The sequence below is a fragment of the Lucilia cuprina genome, chromosome 2 (assembly GCF_022045245.1).
Source record: "Lucilia cuprina isolate Lc7/37 chromosome 2, ASM2204524v1, whole genome shotgun sequence".
Taxonomy (NCBI): domain Eukaryota; kingdom Metazoa; phylum Arthropoda; class Insecta; order Diptera; family Calliphoridae; genus Lucilia; species Lucilia cuprina.
Window position 1 is genome coordinate 24,743,823 of NC_060950.1, and position 18,717 is coordinate 24,762,539.

Here is an 18,717-nt window from a genome sequence, read left to right on the forward strand (position 1 = left end):
ATATGTATGTAAGTAAAATAAGTTTACTTTCCTAACTTGTTTTAAATAAGGAGAGATTTGTAATAAATTATGTTTATAACTTAGTTTGAGGAATTTTTCATATAAAAACCTGGACATTTGTAAAACAAAATCAGAATAGAAACTGAGTTCATTCAAGAAACACAAAGTTTAGTTTTCTGAAAATTTTAATCAAACGCAATAAAATGAAAGTAAGTTGTTAATTTAAAAATGAATTAAGTGCAATGTAATAAAAAATTATAATTTTTTCTAGTTCGCTATTGTTACCTTGTTCACTTTGGCCTTGGCTTTGGGCGTTCAATCTTCTATCATTCCCTTGGGTGGTGTAGTGACACAAATTGCTGGTCATCCTCTGGCACACACATCCGTTATATCCCCACTTGGTTTACCTTTGGGTGCTGTTGCTCTTGGTCATCATGGACCAGCTGCTGTTGCTGTACACTCACCCGCTTCAGTCGCTGTACATGCTCCCGTAGCTGTACCTCATGCTGTTTCTGCAGCCGTACATGTTCCCGCTGCTGTTCCTGCTGCTGTACATGTTCCCGCTGTTGTTCATGGTGCCGGTAGTTATGTTGCTAAAACTCGTGGTGCCATTCACACTGCTCCCTTGGCCGGTCATTTGAACTCAGTAGCCAATGTTAATGTTGCCCCAGCTCCTGGCACCATCTAAACATTGAATTTCTTCATTACCACCATCAACGTATTAAAGTTTCCCGTCTCTGCAAAAATTGTGATATGATTTTGGAGAGAAAAATTTCATAATTTTAAATTAATTAGTTTTTTTGTCAAAAGCAGGGTACATTTTAAATTCTATTAGTATTTTTCTATTCTATTTCATACTTTCTATAATTTATTATTTTCTATTTCTCTTTTCAACTTTTCTTTATTTTCCCATTTCTATTGTTTCTTGTTTTTTTTTTAATAATAAAGCAAATACTTTGTTAAAAAAGTGAAAAATAATAAAAATGCATTTTGATTTTTATTAGTTATTTAGATCTGCTTTCATCAAATCAGAAGAAATTTACCTAAGGTAAATGTGTTCATAGCGCTCCCTTGACATCCCATAGCGCTCCCTTGATATCCCAGGAAAAACTTTATTTACCCGGTAAGCAGGCAAGAGATTATTAAGTAATATGGAAGTACTTACTTTTTGGTGAATAACTAATTATTTTTGTTCAAAAAAAGTAACTGGTTACAAATGTACTTACCCTACTTTTCCGGGCTTAAACCTGGCTATACAATTTCGCTTACTCAGTGCTCCCTTAACAAGTTATTGTAAAGTACTTTTTGGTGTTTTTGGTGTTTCCATAAAAGTATTAATCGACTCTTTAAAAAAAATAAAATTCGAACAACAAATGTTGAATAGATTCCTTAAATAAATCAACTGATTCTCTAGATAATTGGCTACAAATCTCATTAAATTTTTTTAAAAAATAATTATATTGATAACGATTACTCATTACCAGGTAATGAATTAAATAACTACATAATTTACATTATTCATTACCAAAATTTGAAGATTTGGAACAAATTTTATTCCGTCATCTTCTAGGTTCAATTTCTGCCATGATATCTTGCAAACTTACTGAAAATCATCTCAATTGCTTAAAGATCGTAACTAAAACAATTAGATTTTTATAAAAGTACCTCCACCCAGCAAAAACTTACATTAAGTTGATAAGCTAAAAAGCCACATTACACCAGAGAAACTAGTTAAAATGCTATTAAAGAAGTAGTATTAAGGGGATTAGAATACTTAACACTACGCTTACAAATCAATACTTAAATAAGTACTTACAAATTAAGAGTTATAGAATAGTTTTTGTTTCAAAAACAAAGAATTTATCACACAGGATAATGGTTTTCAAATTTTATTTGTGTTATTGTTTGGTATTATTATAAGAGTACTTAAAAGTAATAGAGACGGTTAGTAGTAACCATTGAAAAGTAATTAGTTACGTAAGTACAAGTCAATACTGAGTTTTTGTTGGCCACTTATCCGAAATATTTATTTCGACTGCGAATGTTTTCGTTTAGAGGCGTCGATATCATCAGTTATTGTGTTGTACCCAAATTGTGTTCTCGAATGAAATTTAAAAACAAATTATATAGAGATTTTGATAAATTACATAAAGGTTTTAAAACAAGATCAATTATGGTCCGATTCTCATAAAAATCGGTTTGGAGATTGTAATAAACTTATTTCTGTCTATCGAATTTCATGGCTATTATCGATTTTTTTTGTACATACAATGGGGGACCTAATATTAGGGGCACGGACAATTATGTAACCATTCCTATAAAATGCTCGTGAGAAACTTACTTATTCATTACTGACTTCTATTAAAGTCATTTTCTAAAGAGGACCTTATGTTGGGTGTTGCGACAATTATGGACCCATTCTCATAAAATGCTCGTGAGAAACATAATTACTCAATACTGACTTATGTTTTCCAGTTAGTAATGAGTCTTACAGTTATATTCTGAGAGGGACATTCTATGGGGAGTAGAGTTAATTGTACACCGAATATCGTAAAATTTGTTAAAGAGATTTTGACTCGTAAGTCATGGGCGATAAAGTAATTTTTATTGCGGACCTTATATTAGGGGTAGGGTCAATTATGAACATTAAATTTGGTAGAGAGAATTTGGTTCATACGCATTTTATCGCTTTACTCATAATTTTTATTAAAGTTGTGACTGTTAAAGCTGTGGACTATATTTTAATACCAAACAAACCATTGTTCGGACTCTATCGTGCTTTCAACCGACAGACAGACGAACAAAAAAGGCTAGATCGTCTTAGACTCGAATAAGGACCCAGAATATTGGTAGGTCTATCACTAATATTTTGATGTGTTGTAAACGGAATGACAAAATCATTCCATATAATAATAAAATACTGATCGTAGATCCACAAACGTATATGTACCAATTTCTATTCATCTGTGTGTCTAAAAAAGCTCGATAAGTCCCGAAAGAAAGAAGCTAACATTCTTTGTTCATAAACTGCCGGATGCACCCGGTTACATTGTTAAAACCTTTAAAATGTGGAATATTGGATCAAGGGACAATAAATGCATTAATAATAAAGCGCCTCAGATATCTAGAAAAATTTATAGCAAATACTTATATTGAGAAGTAAGGCTTTAAATTTACTTACATATTAGTCATGACATTGAAGGCAAGAACATAACACCCTCGATTACAAGTAGGGAGTTAAGTAAGTACTTACTGTTAAAAACAAAAATAAATTACTATTGCGTTTTTGTTTAAAAAAACAACATTAGAAAACAATATGTCAAGGTGAAATAGTATAGTTATTTGTAAGTCATTACTAGACCCCTTCTAAGTATTGAAGGCGGTATGTAGTACTCATTGAAAAGTTTGTATTTGAGTATTTCTAATTAATTCCTAGCAAAATATAATGTGGTACTACGAGTGGCCAGTTTCTCTCAGGACTATGTCTTGGCTGATCAGTTGGTAGAGATTCCTTCGGGAGTAGTGGCTGCGGTTGAAACCTAAACCGCAGGAGGGGGTGCTTGGTTAAAAGACTGATACAGGGTGAAATATTATTCTCACGATAAATTTATGTTATCGTTCTTAAATTCTAGGAGCGTTACAAATTACAGAGCATGACTGTGGATTAATAAAATGTTGGATTTGAGCTGATAATGCAAAGATTATACGAAGTGAAGTTTATTTGATATTTATTATTGAGTTTATTTTGATGTGCGAGTTGGTCACTGCCCATTTTCTAATTTATCAGCGATTTTCCTATATGGCTGAGTGAGTTGGAGTTTACTCTAAAACATGCTCAACTTTTCACAGTTGATCTTTGTGACCACTGAAATAATGTCTTGCCAATAATTATCCGTGTTTCTTACTACCAATTACATTCTCTAAGTGCTGTTGCCGAATCAACAGAGCAATCTATGTGAGTCTCAGTTGGGCGACATATTAGTCGGGATTAGATTGAGCTTGCTCATGACATCTGTCCTTCCTCAACGGCTCTACTATGGCAAGATATTAGATAGCGGGAGTACTTGAACAAAGTGTACGTTTATTGGACCGTACCTCCATTCACGTAAATTTCAACCTGCGTGTAAGATAAACAAATGGGTTGTGGTGAGGTGTTACTTTTTACTCACCCAGTGGTTGAAAAAGACAGTGGTGAAATAGACCATCAAGACAGGTGTTCACGTAAAGCACTTCGACTTCATCCAGAGTAATAGTAAATCATAATTTTATTAAATACATATTTATTATTTATTAAGATAACTTACATTTACATACTGTATTATAAGACTTAAGTTGAGTTTTTATTCAAATTCAAAACTTTTGTTGTAATGCTAAAGAACAACTGAACTTGTACTTTCAAAGTGTTGTGAAGGTCGTTTAAAATTTCCTTATTTTCTGATGTAATTAATAAACCAATGAATGAATGAATAATGTGTAGTAAATAATCTTGTTTTTCTTGCGTATTTAAAAAATGTATAGATTGGTTATAAATAAATTATGTTGAAGAAATTTTCATATAAATACATGGTGATTAAGCGACTAAAATCAGAATAGAAACTGAGTTCATTATAGTAACACCAAGTTTAGTTTTCTGCAAATTTTAATCAAAATGAAAGTAAGTAGATTCTGGATATATAAAGACATGAAACTAATTACGACTAAATTAAATATTTACTATAAATATAGTCCTAGTTGGTCCTTCAAATATCATTTATTTTATAATACATTAGAATTTGTCAAAAAACTTTAATTATATTTTCTTTTTCAGTTCGCTATTGTTACCTTGTTCACTTTGGCCTTGGCTTTGGGAGTTCAATCGTCTGTGATTCCCTTGGGTGGTGTAGTGACACAAATTGCTGGTGGTCCTCTTGCACATACAGCCGTTGTATCTCCTCTTGGTTTACCTTTAGGCGCAATTGCTCTTGGTCATGGACCTGCCGCTATTTCCGTACATCCACCAGCTGCCGTCGCTGTACATGCCCCCGTAGCTTTACCTGCTGCTGTTCCAGCCGCTGTACATGTTCCTGCACATGTTCCCGCTGTTGCTGTACATGGTTCCGGTAGTTATGTTGCCAAAACTCGTGGTGCTATCCACACTGCTCCCTTGGCCGGTCATATTAACTCTGTGGCCAATGTTAATGTTGCTCCAGCTCCTGGCACCATTTAAACATTGTATTTCTTCATCACCACCATCAACGTATTAAAATTTCCCGCCTCTCCAAAAAGTGTGATATGATTTTAAAGAGAAAACTTAAATAATTTTAAATTATAAATTTTAAACTCTTAAATCGATTTCTTATTCTCGCAAATTTCTCTTTCTGTAATTTCTTCTTTACAATAAAAGAAAATCATGTCATTCCATTAAATATATTCGTTTTAACTTAAATGTGAGTTTTTATCTTTATTTGATGGCGGAAATCCTTTAAACGGCAGTTTCAACACTCCAGTTTAAAACCTATAACAGTTTTGTTTAATTTTAAGAAAAATCGAATAATACCCATTAACTGGGAAAAAATATATAATGAAGTCCTGTATTCGATGATATTTTGCGTGAAAATGATGGGCGCTTGAGAAAATCAGATATCATATTCGATTTTAGCAGCTAAAAGTGTATTAAAGTTAGTCAAAGTAGTTTCAAAGTTTTCATAAACCTTCGATTCGTTGACCTGTGTTATCTGTGGCAAATTCATTCGTTCGACTTTTTTCAGTTGGGCCAATACACAGTGATTTCAACCGAAACAAAACATTGGAAATTTTTTTTGACAATAAAAGAATTGTAAATAAATTATCTAAAACAATTAATTTAAAAATTAAACATGTCCAAAAATTTTGCATATTCCTTTTTGGGTCCATTTTCAAAAACGTATAGCAATCATAAATTGATCATCCTGGTGTTTGAAATATGATTATTTTGTGAACATATTTCAAGCAGTTGAAAGATCTAAAATGTTTGTGTTTGTAATGCAACAATAACAATCAAAGTTAAAAATGACTCAAAGAAGATTCAAAAATGATTCGAAACTGATCATAAATGCTAACAATTTGGAATTGTCTAAAATATGTTAATATAATTCCCACTTTGTTTACAATATTATTATAATTTGAGTTTGTGTAATTTTTAAATTCAATTTTTTATTTTTATTTTTAAATTATATTAAATTATAATATTTTGTATGTTTAGTGATCTAAAGAAATTACTAAAATATTATTTAAAAATTACTCTAAAACGTATAATATTTCGACTCACAAATGACTCAAAATAGACACAAAATTCGGAAGTCGAAACTGATCAGAAGTGTAACTCATAAAAGACTGTTTTAGAAGAGTTGCGGATAAGGTACTATTTTATCCCGAAGAATGTATCGAGCGCTCATGTAAACTATGTGCGCACGCTACAGATCGAAATTTTAAAGATAATGTGATTAGATTTGGTCCAAGGATGAAAAATAGTTGAAATCAGTCCATTATTTCTCCAAGTCCCCATACAAGCGTACCCCCGAATAGGGACTTTGAGCTCTTATTTACGTTAAATGTTCTATTATATCAACAAAATCGGGTCTTATTTGACCACAGGCTCTATGCAAAATTCCCCCGTATTAAAATTTCCCGCCTCTCAAAAAATGACTTGAAATCCAAAATTCGCTTATAATCTATATATATAAAATTCTAACGTTACTGACTGACTGACTGACTGACTGACTGATTGACTGATTCATCATCGCACAGCCTAAACGGTTAAAGCTAAAGAGCTGAAATTTGGACAGGGGGTTGGTCTCCCACCAAATAGATCCACTAAGACGGGATTTTTGGAAATTCGAATGTTTAGGGGGTAAAAAAGGGTAAAATCGGTAACCTCATATCTCCTAAACTAGAAAAGATACAAAAATAGTTTAAAGCTTATCGTCGTTCATTTAAAAAATAAGCGGACAGGTGTCTGGTACTTTTTTCAATATCGGCCCCTTTAGGGAATAAACGGGTAAAAACTGTATTTTGGTACTTTTTTTGCATCCCATGTATCTTTTAAACCAGTGAACATTCAAACAATATTTTTGACTCCTTCATAACTTGACGAAAAAATAAAAATATAAATTTAGTACTTTTTGGTTATTCGGATGTCTAAGGGGTGAAAATTGTACCTATTTTTGGTACTTTTTTCATAAAACATTGATTTTGGTTTATTACCTTATACATATAAATACGTAATAACGGGCTCCCACTACGATGTTGCAACATTTTGGAATAGAATTTTTATTTCGTTAATGAAATTAAGCATGTAGAGCCCGGAGCAAATGAGAATCTATAAAAGAGGACTTTTTGGTACTTTTTCGTTCTTCAAAAGGTACTTTTTGAATTTCCTATAATATTGAACCTAGAAACATGAAATTAAGTATGTAGAGGATGGATTAAGTGAGAACCTATAAAAGGGGACTTTTGGTACTTTTTCGTTCTTCAAAAGGTACTTCTTGGATTTTTGTATAATATTGAACCTAGAAACATGAAATTAAGTATGTAGAGGATGGATTAAGTGAGAACATATAAAAGGGGACTTTTTGAAACCTTTTCGTTCTTCAAAAGGTACTTTTTGGATTTTTGTATAATATTGAACCTAGAAACGTGAAATTAAGCATGTAGAGCCCGGATTAAGTGAGGTCCTATAAAAGGGGACTTTTTGGTACTTTTCCGTTCTTTAAAAGGTACATTTTGAATTTTCTATAATATTGAACCTAAAAACATGAAATTAAGCGCTTAGAGCCTGGATTAAGTGAGAAACTATAAAAGGGCACTTTTTGGTACTTTTTCGGTCTTCAAAAGGTACTTTTTGTGTTTTTTATAATATTGATCATAGAAACATGAAATTAAGCATGTAGAGCACGTAGAAAATGAGAATCTGTAAAAGCGGACTTTTTGGTACTTTTTCGTTCCACAAAAGGCACTTTTTGAGTTTTCTATAAAATTTAACCTAGAAAAATGAAATTAAGCATGTAGAGGATGGATTAAGTGAGAACCTATAAAAGGGTACTTTTGGTAGTTTTTCGTTCTTCAAAAGGTACTTTTTGGATTTTTGTATAATATTGAACCTAGAAACATGAAATTAAGCATGTAGAGCCCGGAGTAAATGAGAATCTATAAAAGGAGACTTTTTGGTACTGTTTCGTTCTACAAAAGGTACTTTTTATGAGAATCTATAAAAGGGGACTATTTGGTATTTTTTCGTTCTTCAAAAGGTACTTTTTGAATTTCCTATAATAATGAACCTAGAAACATGAAATTAACTATGTAGAGGATGGATTAAGTGAGAACCTATAATAGGGGACTTTTGGTACTTTTTCGTTCTTCAAAAGGTACTTTTTGGATTTTTGTATAATATTGAACCTAGGAACGTAAAATTAAGCATGTAGATCCCGGATTAAGTGAGGACCTATAAAAGGGGACTTTTTGGTTTTTTCCGTTCTTTAAAAGGTACATTTTGAATTTTTTATAATATTGAACCTAGAAACATGAAATTAAGCGTTTAGAGCCTGGATTAAGTGAGAACCTATAAAGGGTACTTTTTCGTTCTTTAAAAGGTACTTTTTGTGTTTTTTATAATATTGATCCTAGAAACATGAAATTAAGCATGTGGAGCCCGGAGTTAATTAGAATCTTTAAAAGCAATCAGGGACTTGAGTAAATAAAAATTTAAACTGGAATATTTTCTGGTACTTTTTGAACTTAGGAACATGAAATTAAATAAAATAGGTTCTTTGGTACTTTTTCGTACTTCACTGGTACTGGTACTTTTAGAGCTTTCTAAAATATTGAATATATAAACATAAAATTAAACACGAAAATTCAAAAAGCATACTCTGGTACTTTTTTGTTCTTTTACTAATACATTAAATTGGACATGTAGCTTCCTGATTGTATAAAAATCATTATGCGTTTTTTTTTTTTTTGGTTTCTGGTTGAAAATTAAACATGCGTCATCCTGATTTAATGAAAATATATAAAAAGGCACTGTCTGGTACTTTTTCGTTCTTCAACTGTTTTTTCTAATTTTCTGTAATATTGAGACTAGAATCATAAAATCAAAAGTTCTCTAAAAGGGGAATTTTTGATATTGCAGATATATATACATTTACAATAATGATATTTATTTTATTCCATTACGATGAGGGTAGCGAAGCACACTGGGTATAGCTAGACATTATTAAAACCATTAAAATCTGTATACATAACTTTAAAGTAGTCGTAAATTCCTCTTCCAAAATGTATAAGGATAGCCCAATATTTACCCCCACCGCCCTCGTGTAAAAAACTCTTTTTTTGTCAATATTAAGAAGAGCCGCGGATAATTTTAGAAAAAATATATATTGTATATATGATCATTTAAATCGTGCAGAAGAGTCATAAATGACACGAATGTGAAATTGTTGATCGCATCATTAAAATTATCACATATGCGCTTATTTTCTGTTATATTTGTCAGAAGAAAATGATACCCTACCCGCGACTGCTCTAACCGAGTCTTTTATCGGCCCGCTTCTAATCAGTTCCAATTTATCTTAGTATATATTTTGTAAATCGAAATATTGGTCATTTTAGAGTCTTTTTCCAAACATATTTTAGTCATTTTTGAACCTAGTGTAGGATATATGAACTTTAGTTGATAACCGCTTATCAGCAGTATTATGACTGTTAAAACCAGTGTTTTAATTTAAATATTTTGTTATAATGTTAAAAAACAGTTTGGAAAGCTTGCTCTTTCAATACAACAGAACGTGTTCATTAGAGAAACTAAAATATTAGTTTTTCGTAAATTTTTAAACAAAATGAAAGTAAGTTAATATCGAAAATATTATTAATAAACAGTAACAACCGAAAACTTACTATAAACATAGGATAAAATATAATATAAAAAGAAAAACTAAAATTTTAAATATATATATATATTTTCAGTTCACTATTTCTACTTTATTCAGTTTTGCCTTGGCTTTGAATCTTAAATCATACGCAATACCATTGTATGATGAATTATATGACGATGATCCATTCGTACACCCAACTGGTATTTCTTTAGATACAGTTGTAGCCCTTGCTAATGACGCTGATACCTTGGCAGATCGTCTCAAAATTTATGTAGCTACAGCTTCTCGTAACCCTAAATACCCCAGTAATTTATAGAAAAATTTATGATAAAAATAAAAAAAGAAGAAAAAACAAGTAAGATTTCTATATTCAGCTGTGCCGAATCTTATATACCCTTCACCAAGTACAGTTTTTATTTATTTTGTATCCCTACACACATGTCACACATAACATGCACACACAAATAAAAACTGTAGCACAAAGAAATATTAACCTTTGTACTGTACTACCACCGTCAAACTGTATTACCACTCTCAAACAAGTATGAGCTGTATTACCAACATATTACTGCTTTATCTCCTTGTTGTTGTTTTTATGCTTTTATTTACTTATGTTTAGGAAATTTTCAGAGATAGTCTCAGATTTTTACACATATCTCGGTTATTTATGGACCGATTTTGCTGATTTTCAACAGGAAACTTCTCGAAGGAAAGTCTGACAGAATTATTAAATATTTGGATCTCGAAGATATTTGGAGTCTTCAGAAAATTGATTTCAACAGACAGACAGACAAGGCTTAATCGACTCCGCTATATATAAGGATCCAGAATATATATACTTTATAGGGTCGGAAAATTATATTATAGAAATTACAAACGGAATGACAAACTTATATATACCCTTCTCACGAAGGTGAAGGGTATAAAAAAAAGTCGACACAGATAGGGGTAAACGTTTCTCCCAGCTAGTATTTTTTATAAATTTTGATCACATTCAAGTCATTTTTAATTCTTAATTCTTTTTTAATTCTTAATTCTTAAAATGAATATATATACACTCATTTTCTGATCATAAATGATACATTCGTCGGAAGAAATTGGTACCCTACCCGCGACTCTTCTCAGTTCTTATTTAAACTTTTTTGAGTCATTAATGAGCCGACTTACTGGTCATTTTAGAATTATTTTCGAATCATATTATAGACATTTTTGAGTATTTCCGGAGTAAGTTTTATGTTTGTTACATATAAATACAATACAACAGAGAAGAGTTTTTGATCTTCCGACTACGCGAAGTTTAACTACAAACTAAATCATATTATAATAAACAATCATATTTCGAACACCTGGAAGACCTATTTATGATTGGTATACATTTTGTTATTATTTTTTCAAATAAATCAGATTTTAAACATTAATTGGAATTATTTAGACTTAGTTTAGTGATTAGTCGCCCAAATAACTTCCGTAGAAGTCCATTAAACATATAAAATTATTATAATTAAAGCATAAAATAATTTCAATTTCCTTGACAGCAAATGGACATTATAAATATCACACAAATTCAAATACTTATACATTTAATTTTATAAACGAAATGAGAATTATATCAACATATTTTAGGTCACAACAAATTTTTTACTAACTCTTCCAAAAGAGTCTTTTCTGAGCCCCATTTCTAATGAGTTTCGTATCATTTTTTAATCGCTCTTAAGTAATTTTTAAGTGTAAATATTGCAATTCCATTACAAAGAAAAACAATTACATAAAGAACAATACTTGATCTTCCAACTGCTCGAAATATGATCACAAAATAAGTTTTTAAAACCATCATATTTTAAACACCAGGACGATCAATTTATGATTGCTATATATTTTGTTATTGTTTCTTAAATATTTAGTTTTCAATCATATATCGGGATCATTTTCGAGTTATTTTTTAAACACTCTACTTATTATTCACTTTAAGGTCATCAAAAGGAGTCAAAAACGACTCAGTTTACTGATAAATCATCCAACAATCTTCCAAATGCTAGCTGGGACACCACCGCTTAGTGTGTGTCAAATAATGGTTTCACATAAAAATACTGTTTCTAAAAATAGACATTTGCCTACAAAGTGTGCCATCATAAAAGTGGTTCATAGCAGCCATAGTAGCAACGTTTCTTATAGAACTTAATCATTAAATTCTCCGCCATTACTGTATTTAAATTATAGCCAAAGGAGATATATTTGTAGTTTAGGTTACGTGGGTTGCTCGCTAGTTAGAATTACTATTCGCTGCTTAATTTCTTTTAAAATGTGTTTCCTGCTGTTTCGGTATTTCTAATAAAACCGATCATATTTACTAGTGACGCATCTCTGAGACAGTCCAAATCATAAAAAATGATGTTTACCAAGGTAGAGTAATGTTGTACTATAGTAAGGCTGAATAGTAACATGGATAACGTTTCCTACTCATCAAGACGTTCCAATATATGTCCAATATTTTAGTGCCCACTAATTATACCCGTGAGAAGTCTAATCGAATTTTTAAGTAAAGATAAAAGAGTCCTAGTCGTATCCTTTGTCAGAGTGGGCTAGAGCTGTCTCGATATTCTATACGTGGTGATAGTGAGTTTCATTGCACTCAGAGCCCACTCATTTATTAACTTTTATAGCTTTGAATGTATTATATTCCTAAATGTCCTCATGTCCTGTAATCCATATTAACTAAACGTAATGTTGTGTCAGTTGTGCCAAATGATTAAATATTAATTGAGAAGATATTTCGACTTAATAACGTTGGAGTTACGAGCCTTGGTGTAAGGCTGTCCTAGTAGGTATGTATAGTAAAATTTTCTATATTCAGTTCCCAGATTCTTTTCGAGGCAGTATGGATGGCATATATCTCTGCATGAAAAATCGCGCAGGTGCCAGGTAGTCGAAAAGATAACAGAGAATTCAGTTTTTCGGAAAAATTAGCGAGCCTGTATTCGAGTAACACATCTATAGTTACTCGAATACGATTTTTAATAACGGCTGTGACCATTTCAAAATATACAATTTTTAAACTTTAATATATTATTAAAATGTTTGAAACATCTTATAGGTATTTATAGACAATCGATAATGTAATAAAATTGTTAAGGTATAAGACCAATACCTCTTACAATTTAGCCTTAACCTGATTGCCCAAATTAGAGTTCATTTTAGAAGGTTACCCTATATGTTTATGGACTTATTTATGGAGTTCTTTTTATTATTTATATATTAATTTTCAAAATTGGATCTTATATGGGCGCTTTTTACCTTTTTGTCAAAGCCAAAAATTTGTTATGCATTAATTTCATTCGCCACAGATAATTATCTATAATTAAAGATAATTATCTGTGGCGAATTCCTTTATTAAATTTTTTCAGTTTGACCAATATGTAGTGGTCGAATACACCATCTGGAGCAAAGATTGCAAAGATATGTACATTTTCTCGAATATGAACGGTTTAATAATAATCTAATTTTCTGTTTAGAGAGCCCTTACCTATAGCGATCTTTTGATATTTTAATAGAATTTTCCATATTACTAAAAATAGTATTTAATGCTGTCAAATTAACTAATTAGTGAAGTAATTAATTAATTTCTTTATCTAGCAGGAACAAGTTTGATGGGGCATGGGTATGGCCAACCATATGATACCCCTAAAAATTAAAGCATTTAATTTGTTTTTGACGTTATTAAGAGATTTTCTACTCATAGGGGAGTTGGTAGAGGAATTTGCGACTATCATGAAGTCAATTCCTGAAGGGGTGTTTGTATGGATTTCGATCATTAGGCTCAATATTTAAATAAAATCGGTGGTGTCATTTAAAATTCTTTAAAACTAAGTTTTGCCGATTTTTGTTGACCTATTCGGGAGGTATGGTTGTATGGGGGCGAAATAAAAGCCGATTTCAATTATTTAAAATATAGAGTTTGTCCTTGGATCTAAAGAAGAATATATGCCAAATTTCATCAAATTATCTTGAAAATTGCTTGCACACAAGGTTTACATGGATACACATACAGACGGATGGACATACGGACAGACCCAGCACCACTTTAGTCGGGAGAGTATATTTGGCTTGTGCTGATGTTTGTAATGCACCAAATAATATTGGTCCTATGTCAAATGTATCCTCGCCTTCAACTTGGAATGATTTGGCATGTGGTCTAACCAGAGTACCATATAATCTGGCACTACGGGAGGCCGGTTGCCCACAGGACCTAGTCCTGACTGGTCAATTGGTTGAGGTTCCTTCGGGATCCACGTAGTGGCTGTAGTTTAATACTCAAAATCGCGGGGAGAGAATGTTGGTTTAAGGACTGATATGTCATATACCTAATGGGTTGGATAATTCTCTCTTCGAACAGGTCTGTGTACAAAGCAGCATATGCTGGATTCATAAACCCGATCGGTATCTCTTACCGGTCGTGTAGTGGGACGCCTGTATATGCTGGGGAATTTGCAGGTCAGTATTCAATGGTCGCATGTCATCCCGTTGAGCGATCTCTATGATCATGGGAATGGAACTGATGCGAAAATTGGTGAAATATCAGGAAAGTCTCCATTTATTGGAGATTAGTACTGATTTCGTATGCCTTTTTTACGCTTCGGGGAGGGTCTTCGGTGCTGTTGTCATCTCAACAGGATTTATTGATACATGCTACGCGACTATTTGTTGGGAATCAATTGACTTTGTAAATTCCTATTTCCTTTGTCACATTGATCGGTTCATGAAAAAGGGAATAATGCAATCTTTCATGACATCATAAAGGTAGTCACGTGATTTCACCTGATGTTAAGACTTTTCACCCCCTTCTACCGTATCAGCCATGTACAAAAATTTTTATCTGAGTTCTTCACTGTTTCTGTTCAAGTTGTGATCTAGTTCTGTTCCCGATCTATTCTAGTTGTTTTCTGGTTGTGTTTTAGTTGTGTTCTAGTTGAGTTCTAGGCGTGGTAGACCGTCTGTAGTCTTCCCAGTGGATGAAAAAGACCACCGTGAAATTAGGCCGTCAAATCAGGTGTTCACGTTAAACTCTCGACATTCGTCCATCCATATGAGCCTTGTAATAAAACTACAGGTCAATGAAATTTGGTACATGATCTTCTATGGTACAGGAGACGAAGCCTATTGAGAATGATTAACATCGGTATTTCAAATAGCCTCAAACCGCTCAACTCAACCCGCTGAATAATGTTTTTAGGTTCATAAAAAAGCTGCAAAACAATGTTCTATACTATCCTTTAAGACCATCAAAAATTTTATAATTATAGGACCTAATGTGACCCAAGCCCCTACAAAAACTCCCCTTCAAAATTTAACTTAAATGTCCACAATTTTATTTAACTATAAATAGCTTAAGTATATCTGAGGCAATGTACATTTAATTTTTGTAACTGGTGTAGGGTATTATATGGTCGAAACCGCCTGACTTACTTCTTACTTATTAATATTAAAATTGGCAGAATCTATAGTGGGTGTAACAAATTACAATTTAATAACATTAAAAGTAAAACACTCATATCGACAAGTATGTAGTATTTTGTTAAGTATTTAAAAACATTCAGAATAGAATCCGACTTCATTCAAGAAAAAGAGTTAATTTTCCTGTAATAACTTTTGAATTAAAATGAAAGTATGTTGATCTTGAATATATAAAAAACAGATAATTAAACGATTAAATTTTCTTTTCAGTTTGCTTGTGTTGTTTTGTTTATTCTGGGCTTAGCTTCGGGTGTTCAATCAGGCGTAAATCCTTTCATTCTAGTAGTTCCCTATGGAATATCACCAGAAATTCCTGGTGATCCACTAAAACAAACAGCCGCTGTAGTTGCCCCTTTTAGTACACTTTTTCTTGATGCTCTTACCGAGGCTGAATCATTAGTGAATATGGATGTACTTCCAGGCACCAAATGAATATAAATTTTTCTTCTTTACCACCATCATCAGATTAACACTTTCTGATAATGACATATAAAATAAATAATTTAATATTACAGCGATATTAAATTGTAATATATAGTAAAATTTAGACTATAGACTAAACTATAGACTAGGCTATAGACTAAACTATAGACTAGGCTATAGACTAAACTATAGAATAAACTATAGACTAATATATAGACTAAACCATAGATTACACTATAGACCAGAATCCACTATAGACTAGACTATAGACTAGACTACAGACTAGACTATAGACTAGACTATAGACTAGACTATAGACTAGACTATAGACTAGACTAAAGACTAGACTATAGACAAGACTATGGACTAGACTATAGACTAGACTATAGACTAGACTATAGACTAGACTATAGACTAGACTATAGACTAGACTATAGACTAGACTATAGACTAGACTATAGACTAGACTATAGACTAGACTATAGACTAGACTATAGACTAGACTATAGACTAGACTATAGACTAGACTATAGACTAGACTATAGACTACTCTATAGACTAGACTATAGACTAGACTAAACTATAGACTAGTCTATATACTAGACTTTTGTCTAGACTATATAAACTTAACTATAGACTAGTCTATAGACTAGACTTTAGACTAGACTATAGACTAGACTATAGACTAGACCATAGATTAGACTACAGAATAAACTATAGACTACACACATGGCGGTACGATATAGGAAAATCGACTCAGAATTAGGTATATGACTAAAAATTTTTATATAATTTTTATTTGCGGGTTCATTAAGGTAATATCGTAATGTTTTATATTATTTGAAGTATTTGCTTTATTTTCGAAAAATAGGAATGTATAAAATACAGAAATGATATTTTTTTTAAATTTTAGAAATCAAAAACATGTGTATAAAATTCTTCAAAACTTTTAAACTCTGGCAGTTAAATATATTTAATGGCGGGAAATTTTAATACCATGGTGGTGTGAACGAAACCATATGTATGTTTAGATGGTACCAGGAGCTGGAGCAACATTAACATTATCCACCGAGTTGAGATGACCTGCCAAGGGAGCAGTATGGATAGCACCACGAGTTTTGGCAACATAGCTACCAGGACCAGCTACAACAGCAGGAACAGCAGCATGAACAGCTGTGGGAATGGCAGCATGAGCATGAACAGCAAAAGCTGCGGGTGCTTGCAAAGGGATAGCAGCAGGAACTGCAGATTGAACTATAGTTGAACCATGACCAAGAGCAATAGCACTGCCCAGTGATAAACCCACTGGCGATATAACGGATGTGTGTGCGAGTGGACCACCAGCAATTTGTGTTACTACACCACCCAAGGGAATAACGGATGATTGAACGCCCAAAGCCAAGGTCAAAGTGAACAAGGAAACAATAACGAACTGAGTAATATAAAAAATGTTTTTTTTTATATTTAAAATTTTAATTATTTCTAGGACCAACTTACTTTCATGTTGTTAGATTTGTTTAAAATTTTTAGAACACTAAACTTTGTGTTGCTGTTATGAACTCAGTTTCTATTCTGATTTTGACCTACAAATTACCATATTTTTATATAAAAATCTCTCAAGTTATGACACCAACATCATTCATTTAAAAAAAATATTTCCATATTAAAGAAAATTTAAAATCTTATTCAATATCGATACATTTTTTCGTAATAATATTAGAGAACGAGGAAATTTTGAACGACCTTCGTTCGTCAGCATATTGAAAGTACAAGTTCAAGTTGTTTCTTTTTGCACAAAAGAAATACAAACTCGCCAAACACACTTCTAGATTAAGAGCTTTTTACGTAAATCAATAACAAACACTCAATATTACGAGCGGTAATAAAATTGTCATTTGCTGTAGAACAGTTAAAATAGGTGTAGTAGTTTAATTAGATCACTAATAGGCAAATTACACTCAGTAGTTAAATGTTAGCAAAATAGAGAATCTTTTGTAGCAATGTTTAGACTGTTATATCAATGGCCTTGGTGTAAATCCATCGAAAACAGAACTTGTTCTCTTTACTTAGAAGTACAAGTAACCCATCTTCACTTTTTCACGATAAAATTGTGTGTCAAAAGAGAAATTGGTAAGTCATGGGCCATAAATCCCAAGAATACCAAATGGCTCTCTGACATGGTAGTTATACCCATACTATTGTATGGTGCATTTGTGTGGTGAAAGTCTGTACAAAAGGCCTGATACCGTAAAAGCTTTGAGAGTATCCTTCGTACATCAAGGGCCCTTCGCACCACCCCATCAAAATCTGTGATGGGGTGGTGTGTGATGGAATGTGATGGAAACAATCTTCCATGATGTACCGTATAAGGTCTTCACCGATGTCTCAAAATCAAAACAGTGGTGGCGATGGACTTTTACTTTCGGAAACGACTTCGGTAATGACTTCAGGAACTGCCAGGATGAAGAGGAAGAACATAATATAACTCACTCCCTCTGACATTGTCCCGACCTAGCAGTAATTACTTTTTGCATGAGCGGATCTATTGGAGATCAACATCCGAAAGATAGATTACTATATTGGTGCGACAAACTGGTTCGGTTTAGGGAACGAGAGTATTTGGGTCGAAGTGTATTAAACGCTGACCGTTTTCTCTCGTTTCAGGTATCACAATGGGATCAATCAAGACATCGCGAGGACGACCTGCTAACCTAAACCAACCTAAAGTTTTTCACTCTAGGTTTCCCTGTTTAAGATCTACACACCTATGTATATAAACCTCGTTTGATTCGAAGACGATATAACAATATCCTCAATTCTATCTGTATCCCCACAGGATATGAGAGATTAACAAATTCTACACTTTTATTGGAAAAAGATTCCTTTCCGAAAATAACCA

The 18,717-nt window shown here is 32.4% G+C and overlaps 3 protein-coding genes across 3 annotated transcripts; 2 read left to right on the forward strand and 1 right to left on the reverse strand.

Moving 5' to 3' along the window:
* The first annotated feature begins 118 nt into the window (after positions 1-118).
* Positions 119-761, forward strand: LOC111679101 (adult cuticle protein 1-like). The gene is made up of 2 exons (XM_023440598.2): positions 119-209; positions 272-761. The coding sequence occupies exons 1-2, from the start codon at positions 204-206 to the stop codon at positions 686-688; spliced, it is 423 nt and encodes a 140-aa protein (XP_023296366.2). The 5' UTR covers positions 119-203; the 3' UTR covers positions 689-761.
* A 3,808-nt stretch (positions 762-4,569) lies between these two features.
* On the forward strand, positions 4,570-5,312 carry LOC111679100 (adult cuticle protein 1-like). The gene is made up of 2 exons (XM_023440596.2): positions 4,570-4,654; positions 4,808-5,312. Exons 1-2 carry the CDS (start codon positions 4,649-4,651, stop codon positions 5,204-5,206), a joined length of 405 nt encoding a protein of 134 aa, XP_023296364.2. The 5' UTR covers positions 4,570-4,648; the 3' UTR covers positions 5,207-5,312.
* An 11,410-nt stretch (positions 5,313-16,722) lies between these two features.
* LOC111679085 (adult cuticle protein 1-like) lies at positions 16,723-17,392 on the reverse strand. Its single transcript, XM_023440578.2, has 2 exons — positions 17,316-17,392; positions 16,723-17,250 (listed from the first exon to the last, which is right to left on the reverse strand). Exons 1-2 carry the CDS (start codon positions 17,319-17,321, stop codon positions 16,846-16,848), a joined length of 411 nt encoding a protein of 136 aa, XP_023296346.2. The 5' UTR covers positions 17,322-17,392; the 3' UTR covers positions 16,723-16,845.
* Between the last annotated feature and the right edge of the window lie 1,325 nt (positions 17,393-18,717).